This window comes from Rhineura floridana, chromosome 6 (assembly GCF_030035675.1).
Source record: "Rhineura floridana isolate rRhiFlo1 chromosome 6, rRhiFlo1.hap2, whole genome shotgun sequence".
Classification (NCBI taxonomy): domain Eukaryota; kingdom Metazoa; phylum Chordata; class Lepidosauria; order Squamata; family Rhineuridae; genus Rhineura; species Rhineura floridana.
In genome coordinates, this window is record NC_084485.1 from 16,451,304 (window position 1) to 16,469,333 (window position 18,030).

The following is an 18,030-nucleotide window of genomic DNA, read 5'->3' on the forward strand; positions in this document are numbered from 1 at the left end:
ACAGCCCTCACCCCTCCTGTAGTTTCCAGCAACTGGCATTCAAAGGCATACTGCCTCCAACAGCGGAGGTAAAACAAATCCATCAGGGTTGGTAGCCAAACATCTGTGTAATTTGTGAAGTGGCTCTGATTGTGAGAACAATGTGGTGTTCAGAACAATCTTGCTCTCCTGTTTCAATGCTCCATCAAGCAAACAAGGATAGAAAAAAAGTTATCCTAAAAAGAAGCTGTGCAGAATAGCCACAGATGGTGTCATCCCACCTGGGGTGTAAAGTCAGCACAGCTTGCTTGAGCGAGATTATTCTTCCCACCGCTGCTACTGATAAAGGGATCTGTACGGGCTTTCTTTGGAGGGATTACGTGGCTTGCAGGAATGACACATGTTTAATAGGTGCATCTGAGCCATGAAACAACTCCAGTGCAGAGAAGCTTCTTGGTAGACTTCCAAAAATGCACACAATACCCTTTGCCTTCCATTTCTTTGTCACACTAGCCTGTAGCAAATGGACCATGATGCAATTTTAAAATGCAGTATATTGTACTGACAATCGATTTGACAACTTTTATGCAGCAGGGGAAGAAGAAACACAGCTGAATGGTAGCAGCACATGCTTTGCATACAGAAGATCCTGGACTCAAACCACAGCACCTTAGTGAAAAGAATTTCAGTTAACGTAACTGGGAGAGACAGGGCCAGCACGAGACTGTGGCCAAGGACCAGATGCCACCACCGCTCTCCAAATTCCATGTACATAAGCTGAATAGACTGGCAGTTGAATCCTAGCTCAACACTGGCAATGAGGCATCCTCCTCCATCACAACTGGTGGCACAAGGTAGTCTAGGGTATGTAGGGCAGGCTGTGTGGCATTCAAAGCTCTGCCCTCCAACACCTTGTTTCTGCTCCCAGTCCCCAATCATCTGCTGACTGATGCAGCTGCCCACTTTGCCTAATCGTAGGGCCAGCTTGGGGAGAGATTTCTGCTTGAGTCCTTGGAGAGCCATTGAAAGTCAGAGTTGATAGTACTGGGGTAGATGAACTGCTGGCTTGACTCAGTAGTTACCTACAGACTGTCAAAGTGGGTACAGTGGTGACTGGTACTGTGGCTGCAGGCTCTGGTCCAACCTATATACATTCATTTTAATGTCAGAAGAGAGCCTTATGTTCATAAAGATACCTTCGCATGATCAGGAACCCTACCTTTATACACAAGGATATCTCCACATAAGAAGGCTCCCTATTTTTAAACAACTGTTTAAATGAATGTATGTAGGTAAGGATGGAACCTGCAGCTGTGATGCCATTCCTCTCTGTGCACATTCATTGTATCCATTTTGAATATTTATAAGGGGCTAGTATATTTCAGAGGTGTACATCTCTGTGTGGGGTGAACAACAAAGTGAGCTGGGGTCTTTCCCCACTCCAAAGTGAAGCGCAATGTCAATAAGCCTTCCCCCCGAGTTGGACTGGGACCCATACAAAGCCTTGTGTTGCTCTGTTACTGTGCTTTTCTGTACTGTATGTGTTCTTCTATATCTCTATGTTGCTATGGGTTCACGGGCTTTGCAAGGAGTAAGGCTGTCCCAAATGTTCCATGTGAAGCTGCGAAGAACTCTGGATTGTTTTCATTGTTGTTGTTAATGCACAGCAGTGGGGTTTTTTTAAAAAAGAAGTCAAAAGCGTAATCTAACCTTTTAAAAAAACCCACATTGCTCTGGTTTAACAACAACAACCCCAAACCCAAACCCAGAGCTCTTCAGAACTTCACAGGCAGCATTCTAGACAACCTCACATTGTAAGTCCTACTGGAGACCTAAAAAGGCCTAGCAAGAGGCCTGTTAGGGCTATCAGACAACATAAACCACCACCAGAAAAAAGGCTGGTATGAAGCTACAAAGTTTTTCAAAAAAATGTACAACAAGAATACATACCTCTTGGTCCACCTCTTAATTATTTTAAAGCTAGAAAGAGACAAACCTCTGCTCTCCTCACCATAAGGTATTATGAGCAAAAGAGAATTCCTTCTGCTTCACTTACAAAAAGCCCTTAGTGGAGGCTAGTGTACTGGGGCAAGCAAGGCACTGCCCCTCCAAGTTCAGTGTGTCCTCAGCCAGCCCCCAATTGGCTGCCTTCTTACTTACAACCAGACCAGGAGACAGCACTGCCTATCAGCTTCCTCCTCCTTAGTCTCAGTGTTGTCATTATAGAACTCAGCACTGAGGTGGATGGGGGCAAAATTAGAATTTGTTTGCCTGTCATTGTCTCCCTCTGCTGTCGGCCTCCCTGCCTTCTGCCCTGCCTGTCCCAATGGGCACCAGCTTCCACTGCCTAGACATATTTGGCAGGTTTATCTCACTCTGGTGGGGCTCCTGTGCCTGTATGTTCCATCTGCTTTGGCCAAAGGGAAAAGACATTACAGCCATGATTAAATTCCCTTTTATAGTGAATGGGGATCACAGAGCCTAAATTTATACAGAGCCGCTCTGAACCGAAAACACAGGTCGAAGCAAATCAAACACAGCATAAGACGGAAACAAAATGAATTTATTAAAAAACGCACAGATTCAGATACAAGGCGAATCCTGGAGCCTGTGCACACCCCCAGTATATTTTCATATGCCTTCTTAAACAGCTTTTAAAAATCCCCTACTACCATGATTCCTAATAACACTCCGCCTGTCCCTCTCTCCCCTGGCTAGGCATTTTCCTTGTTAATCCATACATTGCATGCAATTCCCTAACATGTTCTCCTTAATCATGAAACATTCCTTAACAAGCCCCCTCTCTTCTCCTTTGCCCTTTACATGTTTCAGCACAAGCATTTCCTTTGAGCCTCTCAACATTTTTTTTAACATTCACATCTTATTTCAATGCACCTTTGAATCTGAACATCCTGAGACATCATCTGAACAGACTGAACTACAAACTACCTATTTGCCTAACAATCCCCCCCCACAATGAGAACGACAACTTTTTGTCCCATCTTTGGCATTTGTCACCCTTATGTGAGCACGGGGCTTAAATCGGTGTGTCACAAAACCAGCTCCCTTTGATAAATTTATGAAGTGTGGTCAAATTATCATTATCTTCCTTGGGGATCCATTCAGTTAGGCATAGTCATAATGAATGAATGAGCACAGAACTTTGTTACCATATTTACTTCCTGATTAATGGGAACCAGGTAAGATAGGCAGAATGTTTCTGAAAACCAGTTGCCGGAAGCCTCAGGAGGGGAGAGTGTTCTTGCACTCGGGTCCTGCTTGCAGGCTTCCCCCAGGCACCTGGTTGGCCGCTGTGAGAACAGGATGCTGGACTAGATGGGCCACTGGCCTGATCCAGCAGGCTCTTCTTATGTTCTTATAGCTTTAAAGCAGACACTACATTATTATTATTATTAGTAGTAGTAGTAGTAGTAGTAGCAGCAGCAGCAGCTAGTGTTAGACACACTCCTCCTCTTCCTCCTCCAGAATATAAGAGCCCTACTGGATCAGGCCATCTAGTCCAGCATCCTGCTCTCACAGTGGCTAACCAGATGCCTATGGGGAGCCTGCAAGCAGAACCTGAGCACAAAACCTCTCCTGCCGTGTCCAGCAACTTGTATTCAAAAGCACACTGCCTCCATTTTTTAAAATCACCACCACCACCACCACCACCATTCTTCAGTGTTAGACACAGTTTTGTTGTGTTGTTTTCTTTTCAGAATGAAGACAGAGGTACTATTTATTGAGAAACTACAGTGGGTTCTTCAGCCATGGTGTGAACCTGACTCTACCCAGCTTTGCATATTACATAATAGGCATGACATTATCTGAAATGGAATGCTGGTTCAGCTGTGAGCCCCTTGCCCCTACTCCTGTATTCACGGGCAGATAGCTAGCTTGTAATCCAGGACGATCAGGTGATGTTTCATCAATGGGAAGGAATCATTGGGAGATGGCCTCTTGACAGCTGGGGACCTCTCTGTGAGTTTGAGTGGGATACCCTTAAGGCCTTGAAGGAAGCGGCATCTTTCCATCTGAAGGGAAGGGAAACAGGCATATGTTTCCACTCATGAAAGGGAGACAGGAGGTGATGAAAGGATGAGAGTGAAAAAAAATATAAGGAAGGGGGAAGAGAGAAAGCTTCTAGCTAGAGCTAGCTGGTACTAGTGGTGCAGTCTTCAGGGCTGATCACATTGCTCTCTGGGGCTCTACCATGTAAAAATGCCTATAGCTCAGTGGTACAGCTGCTGCTTTACATGCAGAAGGTCTCAGGTTCAGTCCCTGGAACCTCCAGGCAGGAATGGGAAAGACCCCTGTCTGAAACCCTGGAGAAAGAATAAAAAAGAGGGAAACACCAAGATGCTAGGGTTTCAGCAAGAAGCTTTGTGGTCGTCCATCATTTCAAGCAATCTTGCTGGAAAAGAATATTGCAGACCAGTCTATCCCCTGACGAAGGCCAGACAATATAGTGGGCGAAAAGTGCTGGGCTTTTTTAAAAAAATAAACCCCACGTTTTCAAGCATCTTGGGGTTTCCCCCTTTTTTATTCTTGGCTTTTTGGATGCTTGCCGTTTTCTCCTTTTGGCTGACACCGTGGAGAGCCACTGCCAGCCACCGTAAACCAAGCTGAGCTGGATGGAAGAGTGTTCGGACTCTGTGTGAGACAGAGCCATCATGCATTCATTATTTATTTATTTAAAATATACCCCGCCTTTTTCTCCAAGGAACTTATTTCTCCAACTAGCAATCAAACCAGAATAAAACAAATACAGTCTGTAACCCACCTCAATATCCATTGAAAAGAGTAAACAATAATAACCAGTTTAACAAATGCCACAAGTCCCAATGTAACATAGAACTGAGTCAGGGGAAATTACCTAATTAATCCAAGGTGTTTGCCTAAAGCCAGACCTTCAACACAGTCTGCATTTGTGTTGGAATTGTTTTTTCTAAATATGTTTTCAAGGTTTTTTAAAAAAGATATTTTAAAGTTTTCTTTCTTTTTTTTTAAAAAAGATGTTTTTAAATATTTTTTGTTTCACTATGTTTTTAAGGATGTTTTGTTGTAATATATTTTAAAGTCTGTTTTTATGATGTTTTAGAGTGGTTTTAGTGCATCTGTTTGCAGCCCTGGGCTCCTACTGGGAGGAAGGGCAGGATATAAATCTAATAAATCTAATAAATAATAAATAATAGTTGAAGGTACATGATGATGGGACTTGCTGGACCTCACTCAGCAAGGCTTTCCAGAGGGTGGGTGCCACAACAGAAAAGGCCCTACACCAGCCTCACCTCCTGAGGACAAGGGATTTGGAACAGGGCTCCATATGATAATCGGAGCATGTGGGAAGGAGCATATATGTGTGTGTATTTCTTTTGGGGGACCGAATGTTCATGTGCACATCTAAGTACCTATATGTCCCCACTTATGATTTGCTTGCACATTTGTAAATATAACTATGGTTCTTCTCTGATGCAAATGAAGCAGTCGTGTGATGTCCCCTGGAACCTCTTGTACCTAAGGAAAGTGGAGAACATGCATCTGCAGCTTTTCATCTACAATTTACCTATCTGTCCGCAGCCACTGCCAAGGATCATCTTCTGGGGAGAAACGGAAAGGGAAATATTGTTGCCGACCCTCGCTAAATGAAGGTCAACAGCTTGAGTCTTCCCTTGGCTGCTCTTCCAAGGGGTAACACAGGAACACAGAAAGACACTTCAAACAGAGTCAGAACATGGGTCCATCCAGCTCAGTATTGTCTCTATACTAACTAGCAGCGCCTCACCCGGGTTTCAAGCAGGGATCTCCCCCAGTCCTATCTGCAGATGCCAGGGACCAAACCTGAAAACTTCTGCGTGCAAACCAGATGCCCGTCCACTGAGTTAAGGCCCTTCCCCCAAGTATCATCTTTGGTAAATTGGCCTGCACTGAGGGTGAAGTCAACAGTAGTTCCCCCCCTCCCCATTTACTCAGGCTCTGTTCCCGTTGCTAACACACATAGCCTCTTTAAGATTCTTCACCTACCCAACCGACTTCCCCAACAAGAGCTGATTCTCCTGCCTAAGGGTCAGTTGTAGCTGACAAGTCTGCTGCAGGCAAGCCAGAGTGCTTTCTGCCAGCTCCGCCTAGCACCCCTCCTGTTTTCCTTTCACCAGTGGCCACCTTCCTTCTGCATAGAGGCTCCAAGGCTGTGCTGGGATGTGTCAAAGCAGCCTGGAATCCTTAAAGCCTCGATGCAGCCTCCAAGCGAAAAAAAGGCAGCAGGAGGTGTTTGAACGAAACAGACAGAAACACTGATTGGGGGGGGAGAGATCAAAAGAGGGGAGGGCAGAAGAGAAATCGTTTGGGCAGCTGCCTCTCCTTGGGAGCTTGGAGGCTTTGACGCAGCTTGTGGGGACGAAAAGAAAGTAAGTGATGACTGGCACCTTCCCACACACCAGATCCATGGCTTTCAGAGAATGAGGCAGGACTCTCAGGCAAAGCCAGGGGAGGCAGAGTCTCCTCCCCAACACTCTGACCCCTCATTTTTAAGGCTGAAAAAAAAAGTTTGGCACAACGAATCGATACATGTTCGGAAGCTACAGCTGCATATCTCTGCTGCAAAGAGGTGGGGACAATTGTATTATGTTTATGATTATTGTTAAAACTTGCTAGTCAATTTTTACCCACCAAGAGGTCTCTAAGCAGCTCACAACGTATTTTAAAACATAATCATATGTAAAATTGCAACTCACAACTTATTTTAAAACATAACCGTAAGTAAACCTGCATTATAATTTAAACCCATTTATGCAAAAACACATTCTCGCAAAAACACATGCAATTCATGAAATACACACAAAGCAACTACCCCCCCCCCCAATAAGAGCAGCAGAAAACTACAGCAGCACACTAACAGCAAACTGCATCATTAAGCCTGGGGGGGGGGAGGATAAGGTAAGTTGTTACCTTGCACAGGAAATATGTCAGCGGAAGTGTCAAGTGGAACATTCCAAAAATGGGGAGCCACAAATTACAACCTCCTCCTCCTCCTTGTCACCATCCTCCAAACCTCCCACAAAGGAGGACCCCGCAGAAGGGCTTCAGATCTACGAGTGGACCATGTAAGAATGCCTATACCTCAATCTCTGGTTCGATCCCTGGTATCTCCAGGCAGAGATGGGAAAGACCCTTGTCTGAACCCCTGGAGAGAAGCAGCAAACAGGATAGTGTGTGTGTTTAACATTCCCCACCACCACCTGCTGTTTTCCCTTTGCTACAACAGAGCTTGGAAAAGTTACTTTTTGAACTACAACTCCCATCAGCCCAATCCAGTGGCCATGCTGGCTGGGGCTGATGGGAGTTGTAGTTCAAAAAAGTAACTTTTCCAAGCTCTGCATCCATATCCCCCATCTGCTTCCACTGGAACTGGAGTTCTGGGCACACATTTGCCATAACAAAGGGGGAAATTGGCTGGGGGCAGGGGTTGCAGGGGAAAAGCAGTGTATGGGGGAAGGGTTAAGAAACTCCCACTCACTGCTTCTCCCCTGCAAACCTCCCCTCTTTGTCGTATTGCAACAGTGAAGTCCACACAGGATTCCCAGACACATTCTAACAACTGGCTTTGGGGTGTGATTAAAAATATATAGGCCAAATCCACACTATACATTTATCCATTTATTATTTAAGCATAACTTTATTTAAATTAGGGTTGTTTTCCTACTAACTATGACCACATTCAGACCATACATTTATTCCACTATTATTCTACTTTAAACAGTCAGGGCTTCCTCAAAAGAATCCTGGGAAGTGTACCTTGTGAAGGGTGCTGAGAGTTGTTGGAAAAAATGGACTGCCTTCAAGTCAATCCCGACTTATGGCAACCCTGTTAATAGAGTTTTCATGGTAAGCAGTATTCAGAGGGGGTTGACCATGGCTTCCCTCTGAGGCTAGTCCTCCCCAACTGGCCAGGGCCTGCTCAGCTTGCCACAGCTGCACAAGCCAGCCCCTTCCTTGTCCACAACTGCCAGCTGGGGGGTAACAGGGGTCCTTGGGACTATGCAGCTTGCCCACGGCTTCACAGGTGGCACGGAACGTAACCCCTAAGCCACTCACTGTGGGGTTGATCTTTAACTGGCCCTTGACACCCAGGAGACAGAAGCGGGGATTTGAACTCACAGACTCTGGACTCCCAGCCAGGCTCTCCTCCCCACTGTGCTATACCAGCTGAACATATTATCATACTTTGGACACATAATGAGAAACCATGATACCCAAAAAAGACAATAATGCTGGGAAAAACAGAAGGAAGTAGAAAAAGAGGAAGGCCAAACAAGAGATGGATTGATTCCATAAAGGAAGGCATAGACCTGAACTTACAAGATCTGAATAGGGTGGTTCATGGCAGATGCTCTTGGAGGTCCCTGATTCCTAGGGTTGCCATAAGTCATAATCAACTTGAAGGCACATAACAACAACCACTAGAAGCTAAAATGATGGCAAAAATGTAATTTGACTACCTTCAAGTCGATCCCGACTTATGGAGACCCTTTGAATAGGGATTTCATGGTAAGCGGTATTCAGAGGGGGTTTACCATTGCCTCCCTCTGAGGCTAGTCCTCCCCAGCCCCTTCCTTGTCCACAACTGCCAGCTGGGGGGTAACTGGGCTCCTTGGGACTATGCAGCTTGCCCACGGCTGCACAGGTGGCAGGGAACATAACCCCTGAGCCACTGTGGGGGTGATCACTGTGGGGGTGATCTTTAGCTGGCCCTTGACACCCAGGAGACATGAGCGGGGATTTGAACTCACAGACTCTGGGACTCCCAGCCAGGCTCTCCTCCCCACTGTGCTATACCAGCTCCTGCTGGGAGTTGTTAGGAGACTCCTATTCTCCTCACAGAGCTACAGTTGTCAGAGTGGTTTAACAGTAAGTTCCTCTTTCCAGAGAATTCTGGGAATTGTAGTTTTGTAAGGGAAAAGGGGTCTCCTAAGAACTCTCAGCATCCTTCACAAACTGCACTTCCAATGATTCTTTGAGGGAAGCCGTGACTGTTTAAAGTGGAATAACAGTGGGATAAATGTACGGTCTGAATGTGGTCATAGTTAATTGGCGAACAACCCTAATTTAAATAACGTTATGCAGGAAGCTGCAGGTGATCAGGGCCTGCCCTGTTCACTCAGTAGCAGGAAATAGCCCGCATGCATGCATGTGCTTGCTGGAGCTCTTCAAATGTACCAAAGCATGTATTGGAGGTGTTACATGGGGATGGAGACGAAGCCCTTCGGGTGATGAGAAGCCATTGTGCATTTTCATTTTGGTTTCCTCTCTTACCTCTCTGTCAAGTCCAGCAGCCACTGTGACAATGTCTCCCGTCTCACTGTTAATGGTGAACATGTTCTGTGATGGGCTTTGTGGGGTTTGGGTCACAATCCGGTACCTCACCATCCCGTTGGCTGTTGTACTGTCGTCTGCATCATTGGCCGTCACTGTCATCACGTAGGTTCCTTCACACAAGGCAGGAATGACAACAGAATCAGTCATAATGCTGGCTACTACCCAGAAGCACTCATGCACCTCAAGAGAGGAGGCGGATGCATCTCCCGATGCCCATGCTTTAAGTAGGGCAGAGCTGTAAGACACAGCCCAGTGACATTACTCATTGTGAATGGTCCAATGGGAATGATGCTATGTCATGACATAGCCAGTGGTGCAGTGGCAAATTCTGGAGCGCGGGCACTCTTCAGGACAGCCCCTGTAGCCACACCCCTTCTAAGACTATACACCCAAAAAATGATCTTTTGATTAATGCAAACAATGTGGACAACAATGCCCTCATTCCATTAGAGCAACGGAGGTGGTGGACAGAGGGGAAAGTTCCATTGTGCAAGTGGAAATCCTTGTGCTAACAGAACAAGTGACTTTGCATTACTTTGGATACAAGCCTATGGCTTCCATTCCATCCCAGCTTTTTTCTTCTTCTGTTTTACTTAACATCACCACCACTCCTTTTCTGCTCTGCTTAACAGCTAGCCTGATAAAGAGTTCTGACAAACTCAAAAGCTTGCTCGCTGTTCTGTGATATTTTGCTTGGTCAAGGGACTTTGGGATTTTTTTCGGAACAAAACTGGCAGCTTAACACTAAGCCATGCATGCCAATGTGACTATCTCTTCCTCTACTCAGCTTATTTGGTGGGTTTCTCTTTATTTGGCATGCAGAAGATTAGCACACAGCGTCCAGTAGCAGCTCATGTGGTAGGGTGGTTCTACCTTCCCAACCAAACCCGGCGTTGCTGCAGCTTTCCTGAATGGGAATGGGCCTGCACAGGCACACTGGCAGAACTGCCACACTGGCTCCACCAATATGCCTGCACAGCCCACCCTTACCCTGCCCAGACACATCCAGATAGGCCAAGCTGTTTCAACAGGCCTTTTAAAATGAATTTTCTTTTCCAACCAACACAGTCCTTATGGATGCTTTTATTGTTGTTTTCAAGAATGTTGTTATTGGCTTTTAATTCTGTCATGTTTTTGTATTTTGTAACACGCCTTGGTATACTGTTATGAAACATGCGACTTGTAAATATTTAAATAAATAAATAAATATTAAACAAGCTGCAGCAATGTGGGTATCAGGAAGGAAGCTCTGTGGCTCTGCCCCACTGCACGGGCTGCTGTTGTTAGTGTCCCAGCAGATAACATCATTGCCCCTGCTGTGGAATAAGTGGGGGTGTTTCATCCCTGCCTAGCCATGCTCCACCACACCACTGGGCCTATCATCATTTCCAGGGGCATTCTTGGTCAAAAAGGTAGCTAGTGGGGAGGGGGTGTTTTTATCTATTGTCCCCCATGAAGACTCTGAAATGATGCTGTGTTGTGATGCAGAGGGCATTCAGAGGCATTGCGGGGGCAATGGAGGGCCTGCAGGGATATCAATTTGCACTTTTGCTGCCGCAAACACTAGCAAAACAATATTTTACAAAGCAAGCAAGCAAGAAAGGTAATGCCCTTTTGGGGGGGGGATATTTTAAAGTATATCTCCTCCCTCCTAAAAAGATCGACAAAATGCTGCCCCACTTTCATAGCCTGCAGATTGAGCTGCCAAAATGGGGAGCCACTTCAGCAGAGCTGGAAGCATGACTCGCTAAAGGCATGCACGTGTAACTTTTAACAAACAACAAAGTGATGATATTCACACAAGAGGATCAGCGGTGATGGCAGGCAGAACTGCTGCAGTTACCTGGACACCTTCCTGAGCACAAAAACAGTATTTAACTTTGTCTCTCAGCAATTTACAAAGACAGCAAAGGTTGCAGGCTGAAAGCAGTTGAAATCATTGAACATCCCTGGGGTGAATTATGTAGGTAATCTTATCATAGCAGAGTGCACCGGAAGGAACAAGCCTCATAGATGCTGAGGACAAAAGCTGCAGGGTTTGAGCTGGTAGAAGGTTCCAAAGCAGGTCAAGATAGTTTCCTGCCCAGATGGACCCCTGACACATATGTTATGCAACAATGGACACAATACACTGCACAGGGTGTTTCTTTTGTGGGTGTGTGCAAGTCTCATTTAAAGGAATGCACATGAGCATAATAACCAATTGTGCTGCATGTGTCAGATTTGCTGAGTTGGCTGCCCTGAATTGTGCCCCAAATCCATGATCAGAGGTAACCACTGTATGTCTACCTGTTTCACACAGGGCTGTTTCTGGATTCACCTTTGTGTTTCGATTCTTGGGGTTTATGGAGTTAGCCCTGCTGGGCAGAGAACCAAATACAATTCTTAGACACCTTAAAAGTACAGGACTGCTCACTGTGTGTATATGTATGTATTTGTCACTCTCTCTGTACAAATTGCCTATTACTCTGAACTGTTACTATTTTACTGTCATGTTGTATTTTATTTGTATTTTATTGTGATGCATTTTGCAACTGAATTGTACGTCGCCTAGAGTGGCCATTGGCCAGATAGGCGACACACAAATTACATTATTATTATTATTATTATTATGTGTCTGTCTGTATGTGTGGCTGTATTATACAGCCACAGAAGTGGCTGGATATTATAGCCAGCATGGATTTTTCGCATTCCGCAATGTTAAATTGAAAATACCCCCCATGCCATTCTGATGCTTCCCATAAGCTCATTTCAAAACAAAACCTTACAAAATGTATAGTCCTGAACTCAGAAAAACTTGCTTAAACAACCCTTTAAATTTTCATGGCAATACACAAAACAGTCAGAGAGCATGGAGAGTTAAAAGTGTAAAAAGAGAGAGAGAGAAACCAGACCCTTTGGGACTCTTTTCTGTCAGAGTTCTCATAATTTGTTGAAATTAATTACAAATCAGCCATGTTCACAGAATATCGGTAATCCCATTACTGACCTTGTCCCATACTTTGACCTTCAACTTCTGCAGTTTAAAAGTTAAAAAAACAGTCTAGCCGATTTTTAATTAATTCAAGAAATTTAGCATTGAAGTCAACAACAAGCCTGGGCATGCTCAGTAAGAACCAACAGTCAGTGTTCCTCCCTCCCCCACCCCTTCCTCTCCTCCTTGTCCCCTCCCTGACCTTCCCCCAGGTCAGTTTCACCTATCCTAAGCATGAATGCAAAGGACTAAATCCCACTGAAGTCAAAAAGCATGCAAATGATCAAACCTACCCTGCCCTCCTTCTCCTTCCCACCACCTCCCTTTTGCCCCTTCCCTCCCCCTTCCTTTGCCCCTCTCCCTCCCCTTCCAATCCCATCCTTCCCTCTTCCCCTCCTTCTGCTCCCCTCTCTCCTCCCTTCCTCCTTCCCTTGCCTCTCCCCTCCCCCTCCTCCTCCCCCATGGTCAGTTTTACCTATCCTAACCATGATTGCATGGGAGTAAATCCCATCGAACTCAATAAGCATGCAAAGGATAAGACCTACCTTTCCCCTCCTTCTCCTCCCTTCTTCCTCCCCCCCTGCCCACCCCAGCGCTCCATCCCTCTTCTTCTCCTCCCCCTGGTCAGTTTTACCTATCTTAAGCATGACTGCATGGGAGTAAATCCCTCTGAACTCAATAAACATGCAAATGATCAAACCTGCCCTCCTCCTCCCCTCCCCCTCCTGCCTGCTCCCATCCCCCTCCTCCCCTGTGCTCTTCCTCCCCTACCCCTGCCCTTCCTCCTTCTCCCTTCCCCATCCCCCTGTGGTCAGTTGCACCTATCCTAAGCATGATTGCAGGGGAGTAAATCCCACTGACCTCAATAAACATGCAAATGATCATTCCATTCTCAGCAAACCTGCACAGGATCCCATTTCTTACCTCCCAGATTAAAAAGCAGAGGAACTCACTAACAGGCAAAAAAGCTTGCAGTTTAAGAACATACCTATAGCCAACAGATATTTTTATCAAACTTTAAAAAGCAGGGAGATTGGGCAGCTATAGTGAATGCACTAGGGGAGCAGGAGACCTGACCTCCTCTCTAAGATATTGTTTGTTGTTGTTATGTGCCTTCAAGTCGATTTCAACTTATGGTGACCCTATGAATCAACGACCTCCAATAGCATCTGTTATAAACCACCCTGTTCAGATCTTGTAAGTTCAGGTCTGTGGCTTCCTTTACAGAATCAATCCATCTCTTGTTTGGCCTTCCTCTTTTCCTACTCCCCTCAGTTTCCCCCAGCATGATTGTCTTTTCTAGTGAATAATGTCTTCACATTATGTGTCCAAAGTATAATAACCTCAGTTTCATCATTTTACCTTCTAGTGCCAGTTCTAGTTTAATTTGTTCTAACATCCAATTATTTGTCTTTTTCTCGGTCCATAGTATCCGCAAAGCTCTCCTCCAACACCACATTTCAAACAGTTGATTTTTCTCTTATCTACTTTTTTCACCGTCCAACTTTCGCATCCATACATAGAGATCGGGAATACCATGGTCTGAATGATCCTGACTTTAGTGTTCAGTGATACATCTTTGCATTTGAGGATCTTTTCTAGTTCTCTCATAGCTGCTCTCCCCAGTCCTAGCCTTCTTCTGATTTCTCGACTATTGTCTCCCTTTTGGTTAATGACTGTGCCAAGGTATTGATAATCCTTGCCAAGTTCAATGTCCTCATTGTCAATTTTAAAGTTACATAAATCTTCTGTTGTCATTACTTTAGTCTTCTTGACATTCAGCTATAGTCCTTTTTTTGCTTTCCTCTAACTTTCATCAGCATTCATTTCAAATCATTACTGGTTTCTGCTAGTAGTATGGTATTGTCTGCATATCTTAAATTATTGATATTTCTCCCTCCAGTTTTCACACCTCCTTCATCTTCGTCCAATTTCACTTTCCGTATGATGCGTTCTGCATATAGATTAAACAAATGGGGTGATAAAATACACCCCTGTCTCATACCCTTTTTGATTGGGAACCAGTAGGTTTCTCCATATTCTGTCCTTACAGTAGCCTTTTGTGCAGAGTATAGGTTGCGCATCAGGACAATCAGATGCTGTGGCACCCCCATTTCTTTTAAAGCATTCCATAGTTTCTCATGATCTACACAGTCAAAGGCTTTGCTGTAATCTATAAAACACAGAGTAATTTTCTTCTGAAATTCCCTGATCCATTCCATTATCCAAAGTGTGTTTGCAATATGATCTATTGTACCTCTTCCCTTTCTAAATCCAGCTTTGACATCTGGCATTTCTTGCTCCATGTATGGTAAGAGCCTTTCTTGTGAGAAGAAGAAGAGGAAATTTATTGTTTGTAGCCAGTGGCCATCACAATATAGTACAACCAATCAAATAGGAAAAGGCAAATAAAAGCATATAAACTATAAAAGACTCCTATTACAAGAGATCACACACAATACCTAAAATACATTAAAAGAAAAACAAGCCAAGGGGCTTATAGTTAAAATAGACTAGTCAGGAGCAGGCTCCGGACGCATACCCACAGTTGCTAAATGACCAGCTCTCAATTTCCCCACCGCCAAGGCAAATTTTGCCACTTGAAGTGTTACCCATGGATCGGAGGGAGCAAGAAGAGCACATGTTTGCTCCAAAGGTGGTCTGTATCTCCAGGAGTATAAAATGGCGGCAAGGAATTTCCTTCTAGGCTCGGTATACAGCCCACATCGTAGTAAATAGTGCGCAATGTCCTCCACTTCAGGAAATTCACAAATACAGAGTCTTTGAGGAAAAGGGTGTTTTGCATATCTCCCCTCCAAAAAAGCGGAGGGCATAGTTTGAAAGCGTAAGGCCGTAAAGGCCTTTCTTAAAGCAGTGGAGGTCAGATAGACAAAATATTGCTCAAACCCAAAAGATGTTTTAACTAAGGGATACCACCGGGAAAAGGCTGACTGAGTGGAAGCAAACACTTCCTTCCTTCTTGAGTAGAACAGAATTCTGTCCTTATAAAGAAATCTTACTTGAGGGGTGACACAGGAGGGCAAAATTTCTGTGTTTATCCCATAAGAGGACAGCATTAATTTAGTGCGCATAGCCCAAGTGTTAGAAGAGGGGCTCTGTAACTGCTCCAGAAAGCATTTCTTAATAAGGCGGGCATCATTCGAGGATGAGAGTTTTAGCCTGTAACTGGCAAGGGCCGCATGTACAAGGGATTCTATTGACTGGAGCCCAGTTTCCATCCTTAAAAGCGGGGCAGGCATGCCTCTTGGGAGGGCAAGGATGGAGCGCAAAAAGGAATTCTGTATTATCTCAAGAACGGCAAAGTTGTCATGCCCCCAAATTTGGGTTCCATAAAGGAGCTGAGGGATCACTTTTCCCCGGAAAACCTCAATCATAGGGGAAACTAAACTGCCCCCATTAAACCTAAAAAAAGGAAGAAGAGAGTGTACCGAGGGGGATGCTTTTAATTTCACTGCCTGCAGGTGAGATTTCCAAGATTGGTTGGCCGTGAAGTTAATACCTAAGTATCTAGCATGGTGGCATTGGGCAATAACCTGGTTGTTCAATTTCCAGCTATGGCATTTCCTTCTCTTTCCGAATACCACTACATTGGTTTTTGAATAGTTAATTAAGAGATGTTCTTTGTTGCAAAATTCTCCCAGAGCTCTTAGTAGCCTCCTCATTCCAACCAAGGTGACGGCGACCAAGGCCAAATCATCGGCATAGAGTAAAACTGAGAGTTTAGTGCCCAGGTTGGAAACAGGAAAGAACTGTGGGCCACTCAAGTCTTGCACGATATCATTAACATAGAAATTAAAAAGAAGGGGTGCCAAAAGGCAGCCCTGCCTTACCCCTTTAGTCGTTGAAACTGACTCCGATAGACAGCCACTAGCGCCAACTCTAACCCTAAGTGAGGTGTTCGTATGTAGTATACGTAGTAAGCAAAGAAGTCTTCTATCAATGTTAGTCAAGGAGAGTTTGAACCATAGTCGATCTCTATCAAATGCGGACGTGAAGTCCACAAAGGTGACAAATAATTCCTTGTTTCCACTTCCAGTGTATTTTTGAGTTAAATGGGATAGGATAAAGCAATGATCTATTGCTGACTTCCCTTTTGTAAAACCCGCCTGTTCCTCCGCAATAATTGCATTTTCGGCAGCCCAATCTTCAAGCCTGCATAGCAGATACTTGGCATACAGTTTGGCCACTATATCCAGTAGGCTGATTGGTCGAAAGTTTTTTGGGTCAGCCTTGGATCCCTTTTTGTGGATTGGTACAATTATGCTGACTCCCCACCCAGGAGGAACTTCACCTCGATGGTTTATGAAGGTGAACATTTTGGCGAGAATTGGTGCCCACCAGTGGGGATTTGCTCTAAATAACTCTGCAGGGAGCATGTCCTCACCTGGAGCTTTCTTTACAGGTAAGGACGAAATCAGAGTGGAAATTTCTTGGGGAGTAACGGGTTCCCACTCTGGACAATGGGAGAGGGTGAAAGATTCACCAACAAGAGAGGGATAACCCTGTGGCAAGCAAAGGTGGCGGTCATAGAGGGCATTAAAATAGGAGCACCATTGAGAGGAGGTAATTTGATTATCAAGGGGGAAGTAATTCCCCCTAGTCCCTTTAGACACTAGAGCCCAAAATCTGTCTGCATTCTTTTCTTGAGATGCCAGACCGAGGTCCAGCCATTGCCGTTGGATATACCATTCTTTTTTTCTTCGTAGAAGATTTTTATATTCTCTTCGAGCAGAGATGTAGGAGTTAAAGTTTGCTAGGGAGTCAACTCTCCTGAGCTTCCTTATTGCTCTTGTGAGAGATCGTTTTATTCTGGCACAGTGATTATCATACCAGCCAGATTTTTTTGGCCTAGGGACTGTGAAAGACCAATCCAAATTGTGTTTGCATTTTGACAAATTTGTAGAGCAGTACAATATTTCAGAGAGGAGGTCAGGTCTCCTGCTCCCCTGGTGCATTCACTATAGCTGCCCAATTTCCCTGCTCTTTAAAGTTTGATAGAAATATCTGTTGGCTATAGGTACGCTCTTAAACCACAAGGTTTTTTTTTTGCCTATTAGTGATAAACAAATTCAGTGTACATGGAGGATTTTCATGGATGATAAATCTATCTACAGTTACTAGCCATGATGGCTAGGTTCCAATTCCACTGTTGGGGGCAATATGCCTCTGAATACTAGTTGCCGGGAATCACAAGTGGAGAGAGTGCTGGTGTGCTCAGGTCCAGCTTGCTGGCAGCCCATAAGCATCTGGTCGGCCACTATGAGACCAGGATACAGGACTAGATGGTCCTTTGGTCTGATCTAGCTGGGCTCTTATGTTCTTATACACATCCATCTGTCCATCTCCTGAAAAACAGACACTTTGTCTACAGCTGAAATGTTCCATTCTTTCTCTCTAAGGCAGAAATACCAGAGGGTCATGTCATTCCTCCACTACTGTCTAATATTTCACTTACTTCAAAGTCACCCTGAATGCTTTACCTAGCTTCCTACCAAAGGCACCAGGCACTTCCACCATGAGTCATTTAAGAAGTTAGGGACAAGGAATGGACCGTTTAAGTGGCAAGAGCAAAGACTTCTTAAAACAGAGCTGGAGACACATTAGCTCTCTACCTATTCTTGGTGTCTATTTCACCTGGGGTTTCCTCAGCACTCCTACGAGTCTAACTCTCTGTTATGGGA

At 44.8% G+C, this 18,030-nt stretch overlaps 1 protein-coding gene across 2 annotated transcripts in view; it reads right to left on the reverse strand.

Annotated features, from left to right (window-relative positions):
- Positions 1–18,030, reverse strand: part of CDH4 (cadherin 4) — a 1,183,781-nt gene that overhangs the window by 199,775 nt on the left and 965,976 nt on the right. For both annotated transcript variants that reach the window (XM_061631103.1, XM_061631102.1), the window contains exon 7: positions 9,292–9,464. In XM_061631103.1, the coding sequence (XP_061487087.1) occupies positions 9,292–9,464 (173 nt within the window). The remainder of the gene's footprint in view (positions 1–9,291; positions 9,465–18,030) is intronic.